The sequence below is a fragment of the Lepidothrix coronata genome, unplaced genomic scaffold (genome assembly GCF_001604755.1).
Source record: "Lepidothrix coronata isolate B3197 unplaced genomic scaffold, Lepidothrix_coronata-1.0 Scaffold316, whole genome shotgun sequence".
In the NCBI taxonomy this organism is placed as follows: Eukaryota; Metazoa; Chordata; class Aves; order Passeriformes; family Pipridae; genus Lepidothrix; species Lepidothrix coronata.
This window is the reverse complement of record NW_016690496.1, coordinates 204960-213507: the sequence shown is the minus strand read 5'-3', so window position 1 is coordinate 213507 and position 8548 is coordinate 204960. Positions and strand designations below refer to the sequence as shown.

At 58.9% G+C, this 8548-nt stretch overlaps 1 protein-coding gene across 1 annotated transcript in view; it reads right to left on the bottom strand.

The window, feature by feature from the left end:
- Nucleotides 1-808: 808 nt before the first annotated feature.
- Nucleotides 809-8548, bottom strand: part of SOCS7 (suppressor of cytokine signaling 7) — a 21171-nt gene continuing 13431 nt past the window's right edge. Inside the window, exons 5-10 of the mRNA XM_017837894.1 lie at nt 8071-8175; nt 7293-7394; nt 6531-6661; nt 5722-5890; nt 3710-3838; nt 809-948 (exon numbers count right to left, since the gene is read on the bottom strand). Coding sequence (XP_017693383.1) covers nt 809-948; nt 3710-3838; nt 5722-5890; nt 6531-6661; nt 7293-7394; nt 8071-8175 — 776 coding nt within the window. The remainder of the gene's footprint in view (nt 949-3709; nt 3839-5721; nt 5891-6530; nt 6662-7292; nt 7395-8070; nt 8176-8548) is intronic.

The window sequence follows — 8548 nt, the reverse complement described above, 5'->3', positions numbered from 1 at the left end:
TTCCCAAGGAAAGCCTGGAATGGTAAAAGACTGTGAAACCTTGTTCCCCTCCCCAGGGAAAGCTGGGAATTGCAGGAGACCACGAGGCCTTGTTCTCTTTCCCAAGGGTAAAAGGCCAGGAAGGCTTGTTCCCCTCTCCAAGAAAAACTGGGAATGGCAAGAGACCATGATGAAGCCTTGCCTCCCTCACCAGGGAAAGCTTGGGAATGGTGAAAAGACCCCGGAGTGAAGAGGCAGGACTGCCCCAGGAGGGTTCTGTGGGTTTGAAATCCCAGGCACAGCTGGGCTCTGATCCCAGGGCTGGCTGCATCCAGCAGCATTCCCGTACCATCAGTGCCGGGAGCACGGGCGAGGCAGCTCCGCTACGTGGAGGATTCCGGCTCCTGGGTCTGTCTGGAGATGAGCTGGGCCTCCTTCAGGGACAGGTAAACCTCCTCCTGGGGGTCGTAGTAGTAGAACTTGCGGATGTAGGAGATCAGGGGCCTGGAAAAGGAGCGGGAAGAGCTTCAGTCCCTGAGCCACCACCACCGCTCCGACCTCCCCAGAGCCCACCCGGCCCCGGCACCGGGCTGGGAAAGGGAACACCTCGCTCCCGAGCTCGGAATTCCCACGTGCATCCCCCCCCATCCCACAGGACGCTCATCCCGCTGTCCCAAGGCTGGGGGGAAGTCAATCATTCCCTGCCCGGGCCCTCGCTGGAAATACAGACCCTTCCCAGGGCCTGGGAGGGCAGGAATGAAAGGGATCCATCCCTGGGACTCACTGGGGCAGTGGGAGCTCAGGAATCAAAGGGACCCATCCCTGGGACTCACTTGGGCAGCGGGAGCTCGGGAATGTGGTCGATCCGGACCAGCTGCCGGATCCGAAAGCGGCAAAGGTGCTGAAGGGATTTGACGTTGCTGAACCTGGAGACGGGATACAGGAGCTGGACGGGCGTTGGAGGGAGACCTTGGGGGGGAAAAAAGGCAATACTGGAGATGAGGAAGTGTTCCTGATCCCAAAGGGAAAAGCTGAGCTCTCCTCAAGCCCGGGTTCCACACGGGACCGTGGGATCATGGGATGGTTTGGGTGGGAAGGGACCTCAAAGCTCATCCAGTCCCACCCCTGCCATGGGCAGCGACACCTTCCACTATTCCAGGTTGCTCCAACCTGGCCTTGGACACTCCCAGGGATGGGGCAGCCACAGCTTTTCTGTGCCAGGGCCTCCCCACCCTCACAGGGAGGAATTTCATCCCAATATCCCACCTAACCCTGCCCTCTGGCAGTTTAAAACCATTCCCCCTTGTCCTGTCACTCTCTGCCTGCAAAAGAAGTTCCCCCCACCCTCCTTTTTATAAGCCCCAGGATTTTCCCAGGATCCCACTGCTCTGGAACCCCTGGGGATTCCAAACCTGCCACATTTGCCTGCAAACACCTCCCTCCCAAGGCAACAACAGCCCTGATGCCATGGGGTGACTGGAACAGCAGATCCTGGGAGAAGCAAGCTCCAAACCACCAGGACTGGCAGATGAATCAGGAGTTTTAAGGGAGTTTTCCAGGGATGCAGGAGGGAGCCCAAGGAGAAGGGAGGCAGCACGGGCAAGACACAGGCTCTGCTCTGCACATCCCTCAGGATCAGAGGGGCTGAGGGAAATAAAGGTGTTCAAAATCTGGGGGATTTGGTCAGATCAGGCCCTGCCAGAGCTGCTCATTCCTGGCTCACAAGGCTGGGAACAAAGGCAGAGGCAGCTCCAGCCTCCCCACGCAGGGAACAACCTGCCAGGGCTGGAAGGGGTCACACCCCGCCCCAAAACCTCCCCCTCCCCCAAAATTTGGGACAACAACAAAGCCCACAGGCCCCAGGGGTCGGCAGGAGCACTGGGAAGGATCTTTGGGAGCTGGGCTCCCCCCCAGCACAGGGTTTTATCTGTCCTTACACAAGGATTCCAAGGCAGTCCCACTCTAACCCCTCCCTGCTGCCTTGTCTCCCAGGGCACTGGAGGGACAGGAGAAAAGGGAAAGGGAGGGAGAGGAGAAAAGGGAAAGCTCCTCACACTGAGATGGGCTCCAAACTGCTCCAGGCAGCTCGGGAAGCTGGGAGCCAGCTTGGGAAGGAGCAAGGAACAGCGAGGCATTGAGGGCTGGATTCTGACCCCCCTTATTCTCCCACCAGGAAAAAAAAAAGGAATGAGCCTCTGGGAGCTCAGCCAGCAGCCAGAGGGACACACAGCCCGAGCTCCACATGGCCACTGCCAGCTGGAAGAGCCCCCTCCTCCAAAACCCCTCCTCCAAAACCCCTCCTTCCAAACCCCCTCCTTCCAAAACCCCTGACCCCTTCCCTCCCAGCAGCAGGTCACTTCCAGCAGGAAAACAGCCCTAAAGGAGCTCACTGGGGAGATCCCAAATATGCTCCCACTACGGATCAGGCATCACCCTGAGGCTTGTTTTATATCAAGGGTCTCCTGGATCCAGCCCTGGATCCAGGGAAGTGCAGGATCCAGCAGCAAAGGGCCCCTCAGCAGGTGCCCAGCACTGTTTGAGGGGGGATATTTTCTTTTTTTCAGTGGTATTTTTCTAAATCAAGCCCTCCCTAAGCTATTTTTGCCTGATTCCTAAGCCCCCCAAAGCCTCGGGGGGGGGGAGGGGGAAGAGATCCCAGGATCAGGAAGGTGAAGTATCTTGAATTTAAGGATTTTTGGAGTGGAGGGTCACTCCAAAAGCAGCTTCACAACCCTCTCCTCCCCAGAGCACGTTCTAAATCAGCTTCCAGTGACTGCTGGTGTCTGCAGAGGGCAACACTGAACAGCTCCAGGCTGTGCTTCCAGCCTGCAGGAATGCTGGACAGGGAACAGAAGCTCTTTGGGCTGGATCCTCTCGGTGCTGCAGTGCCTGGAAAGATCCCTGTCCCCAGCAGGAACGGTGGCAGTGTGGGCAGGGAGCAGATTTACTACCATCTTACTGCAAATTCACCTCAACAACCCTCACCCTGCTCTCCATCATTCCCATTCCTGCTCTTTGCTCAAGGCAAATCCCCTTTTCCCAAGTCCTGTCCCCCACTCTTGCTCCCTCCATTCCCCCACTTGGCTCTTCCCTTCCTCTCCCACTGGATTTTTTTGGCTGACAGGACAGAGAGCAGCAAAACCCAGGGAAACAATAAATCCAGGTCCAGTTGCCTGCCCAGGTTTCCCAGGATGGGGGTGGGAGCCCTCCAGGAGTTTGATGGATGGGGAACCAAGCTCTGCAACCAAACGTGCTCCAACAGAGCCACAACATTCCCTCCTGGATTGCAAGCCCCTGCCTGTGGATGGGCCCTCCAGGGACTCCAAATCCACGGAATCATCACCTGAGGCTCCCTCTGAGCTCACACCTGGAATCCCTCCCACATCCCTGCCCTCCACGGCCCCGGGTGGGTCCCAGCCAAGGGAAAACTGGGAAGCCACAAAGCACGGGGTGGTTTGAGACTGGGGGAGAGGGAAGGAAGGGGGGTTTTAGCAGCCAAATAATTGCTTGTTGAGGGAGCAGCTTCCAGGCTCGGGCATTTTCCAGCAGGAGGTGGGATCACGATCCCAAAGTCCTGGGGAGGAAGGTTTGGGAAGTCTCCTCACCCTCAGGAGCAGGGATGTGCAAGGACGGGGAGCAGGACACTGAGCACAGCCCAAGGTCACACCAAACCCCCTCTGTGGGACAGAGGAGCAGCTGATCCCGGAGCAAAGCCCCTCCCTGGGCTCACCTGGGACCCTGGAGCGCAGGAAGTAGAGGAACTTCCCGTTTTTGGAGTGCATGATGGCCCTCTTGATGAACTCCACCACCGACTGGCAGCGGTCCTCGAACTTGGGGTGGCACCACAGGCTGAAGGTCCCTGTGAGAGAGCAGAGGAGGTGGCACGTCATGGGAGCACCAGGGGCAAGAGGGGACACTTAGGGACATTTAGGGGTGGGTCTGCTGCTCCCAAAATCCAGGGGAACGTCCCAGGCTGACTTCTCAGAGCTGGGATGGGGCACTAAGAGGGAACACCAGTGGCACCAGAACCAGCAATCTCCAGGAGCTGGGGATGCACAGAGAGGTGGGACAGAGTGACCACAAGCCACAAGCCACCCCTGCCTGCAATTGTGAACAGCTGCCACTGCTGGGTCTGGAACATCAACAAAAATAGACTTTAATTTGCAGAAGTCCCTGCTCCTCTGCAGGATCATGGGATCATAGGATCATGGAATGGTTTGGGTGGGAAGGGACCTTAAAGCCCATCCAGTCCCACCCCCTGCCATGGGCAGGGACACCTTCCACTAGCCCAGGTTGCTCCAACCTGGCCTTGGACACTTCCAGGGATGGGGCAGCAGCATCCCACCCCCAGCATTCCCAAAGGAAGCGCTTGGAGGTTTTTAAACCAGACACCCAGGAGCTGCTGTCCCCTTTTCCCAGCCCTGTGGCTGCCAGGGATCACGTTCCACAGCTCCCTGTCCCTGCCAGCTGCTCCCAACACCTTAATTAAAGGGACTGTTAAGTAGGAGCAGGGTCAGAGCCCAGGCCACGGGTGTCCCTGTGCTGTCCCTGTCCCTGTCACCCGACACGACGCCCGGCCCAGGGTGAAACTGGAGATGGGGACACGGGGCCAGCAGCCCCCAGGCAGGTCCCAGAGCTCCAAAGGGGGTTAAACCTCCAGTCAGACCAGTTCAACCACCCCTGGGCTGCACAGACACCCCCTCCCTGCACCAAAACCTCGGAGTCAGGGAACATCTCAGGTTAAAAAAAGGTCTCTGAGATCGAGTCCAAACATTGTCCCACATCAGCACTAAAACCCTGTCCCCAGGTGCCACATCCACGTGGTTTCTGAGCACTTCCAGGGCTGGTGACTCCACCTCTGCCCTGGGCAGCCTGGGCCAGGGCCTGACCATGCTTTCCATCAGTAAGTTTTTCCTGATTCAGGAAAAGGAGTTCCCTCAGGTCCCAGCCCCGAACTGAGACGTCAGAGAGCAGCAGGAAAAGTTTCCTCCCAAGCTCAGTTATGGAAAAGCCTCAAACTCCTCGAGCTGTGAGAGCCTCTCCCGCTTTCCATGAGGATAAGGTGAAAATCCTTCCTTCTTGGCAGCAGCCAGACACAGGGAGCTGGCTCTGGACAGGCTGGAATTAATGTTGGGACACCTTCCCATCAAGAGGGGCTCAACTCCCACAGTGCTGATGTGGTGCATCACATCCCAGTGCCACAGGATCCCAAAAACCCTGCTGCCAAGCATTCCTTTGGCTCCAGTTTTCCAGAGCGTGGCCTGAGGAACTCTTGATTCCCAGTTTTTCAGAGCGACGGGGAGTCGCTCCTCGAGGCAAAAGAAAGAAGCTCAAACACCTTTTATCACCCCAAAGGCCACAAAAACGCTCTTAAAATTAACAGGAAGGAGCTGGACAGGTTTTTTACATCAAATAATTGGGATTTGCTGAAGACTAAAGGCTTTTGGGGCCTGGATGCTGCTGGGGGAAAGCAATGACACAAAATCAGAAAAAACTTAAAACTGGGCTAAAAAAACCCCAAACCCAGTCTAACTTAAAACCAGAAAAAGCTTAAAATTAGGCTACAAAAAACCCCAGTCTAACTTAAACCCAGGAAAAGCTTAAAATTAGGCTACAAAAAAACCCCCCAAGCCTGACTTAAAACCAGGAGCTCAACACAGGAGTGAGGACACGCCGGGGCTGCTGCTGGTCCCCCCCTCCTGCCAGCTCTGCTCTGGGGGTGCTGGGCCCCCCCTTCCTCACCTCTGTAGTGCTCCATCCTGGTGTGGTGGGTGATGCCCTGGGACCTGAAGCTCAGGCTCAGGATGTACCGGGGGTCGGAGCTGTCCCGCACCAGGAAGGACCCGTCGGGTTTCCCCTTCAGCTTCATCTCGGCGTCCTCCCAGTTCATGGGGCCCCAGTACCACCCACACTGGGGAGAGAGGCAGGCAGAGGGTCAGGGCACGCCAAGCAGGGTGATTTGCCAGCAGCCAAGCACGGCACAACCTGTTCCTGCTGCCACGTTCCCAAATGGAAGTGCTTTGTACCCCCCCAGGATGGTCGGGGTGGGGAGGGCACCAGCCCGTCCCTCCCCACCCCAAAGGTGGGGAGAGGACAGAGGAGACCACGACACCCCCTCCATGCACAGCAAAATGCTCTCCCGGGCTCAAAGAACCGTGGGATGATTCTGGCTGGAAAAGAGCTCCGGGATGGCCGAGTCCAACCCTTCCCCCAGCACCGCCCAGGCCGCCCCCAAACCCACGGCCCCAAGTGCTCCACGGGGGTTTTTAAGTCCCTCCAGGGAGGGCAATTCCACCCCTGCCCTGAGCAGCCCGTTCCAATGCCTGTTCCACCCCATCCCACCTAAACCCCTCCTGCTGCCACTTCAGGATGCTCCCTCTTGTCCCCGGAGAACGGATCGACCCCCTCGCCGGGGGAAAGGCAGGAGGGGTTTTTCCCACCCCTACCCTAATCCTGTGCTCCCAAGTCCACGAAGGGGACGATGAACCCCCCCAAAATGAAGCCCTGAAGGTGCAGTTTTTCCCTCCCCCCCGTCCCAGGAGCCCCTTTACCTTCTCCAGCTCCCTCAGGCTGGCGGCGAAGCTGCTGGAATCGGGTCGGGAGAGGGGACACTGCAGGTGTGGGATGGGCTGGGCCACCCCCCCCTCCGGAGGCCGCACCGGGACGATCCTGGGAAAGGCGTCTGCACAGGGAAAAACAAGCCAGGGCCACCATCAGCCACGGGGAGAGCCCCCAGGGACGGCGATCCCAGTGATCCCAGTGATCCCAGCCCCTGGCACGGCTCCGGAGCTCAGGGAAGGAGGAGGACCCACAGAAGGACAAAATCCTCGTGAAGGACACGGTGGGAACCCTTCCCTGTGCCTTCACCTGCTCTTCCTTACTCTGGCTCGGAGGGAAGGCGTGGGAGGAGAGGGAGGGATGGGCACACACATCCTGGAAAAGGGGCAGGAAAAGCCCTCTGGGTCCCGAGGAGAGCGAAAGCAAAAAGGGGGAATTAGCTCAGGAAAACTGGGAGGGGGGGTGTCACAGGCTGGGGTTCCTGCCTGGAATTCTGCTCCCATGGCACTGCTGACCCTCCTTATCAGGGTGGGCTGGACCCCACTGAGGGTAAAGCTCAATCCTGAGCTCCAGGAAAACCACGGAGAGCAACAGGAGCCACGGGAGCAGAGCCTGGACAGGGCAGTGCCTGCAGTCCCTGAGCAGCCAAGGCAGCACCAGAGATGGAAAAAGCCTCAAAGCTGAGCGAGAAACCCCCTCCCCAAAGTGCAGATTCCTGAAGGGAAAAGCCAGAGCCTCGGGAAAGCTCCGCTGACCTGGGGCGTGGGGCGGAGGAGGCGGAGGCAGAGGGAAAGACTGCAGGGAAGAGCCCATTGGACCCACTAGGACAGATGGAGGCAGCGTCCCACTGATATCATCTAGGAGAGAACAGAGGCAAGAGAGGGTCAGAGAGCAGGAGAGAGACAGAGCAAGTGTCCGACAGAACCGAGCCAGGAATCCAGCACTGCCCGGAGGAGGGAGGATGGAGCTTCCCCCTGGCAGCTCCTCATCCCCCTCTGGCTTCTCCAGGCCCTGCACACACACACTCGTTCCCAGAGGAGAGGAATCCCTTTTCCAGCACGGGAAAAAGAGGCAATTCCAGGAGATCTCAGCCCCAGCACACGGGCCAGCTGCTGATCTCACCCACCCCAGGCTGCTCCTGCTCGGAGGGAGCATCCCAGGAGCCTCCACTTCCACCAGCTGGATCCCACGGAAGGGATCCAACCCAGCCTCCCTGGAAGGGATCCACCCAGCCTCCCTGGAAGGGATCCACCCAGCCTCCCTGGAAGGGATCCACCCAGCCTCCCTGGAAGGGATCCATCCAGCCTCCCTGGGTGATGATGGGCAGGCAGGGGAAACGTTCCCAAAGGCAGCAGAAATGCTACAGAACCCCCAGGTTCCCCCCACCCTCCCCTCCCCTCCTGCCTGATCCCAGGGGAATCTGAAGCTTCCCAGGAATCCCCCGTGTGTGGTGCAGGGTCAGGGGGCCCCGAGGGTGCCCCCCACCCAGGGATCCCACATTCCCAGCCCCTCCAGGGGTTCCCGGGATGGTACCGAGCAGGCTGAGGCTCCTCCGGGGGGGAGGGGGAGGAGTCGGAGGGTGGGGGGAGGTCAGTCCTCGCTGGGAGATGTCCACGTCCACCAGTGACACCGTTTCACCTGCAGGGGGGTGGAGAACACCCTGTCAGGGCTGGGGGGAGCAGGGGAAGGGGCAGGAACCTCCGCGGGGTTTGGGAAATTATCCCGTCAGTTGTTTCTGAACCCAATTTCCTCCCCCCCCACCCCGATGTCACACTCTGGAGACACCAATCACCACCCAAATTTGGGGTCTCTCCAGCCCTTCCCTCCCCGAGACTCCCAAATTTGGGGTCTCTCAGGCCCCTCCCCTCCCAAGACCCCCAAATTAGGGTCCCTAATAGCCCCTCCCCCTCTCCAAGGGCCCCAAATTTGGGTCCCCCAGGCCCCTCCCCCCTCCGAGACCCCTCAAATTTGGGTCCCCTGGACAACCAAGACCCCTCAAATTTGGGTCCCC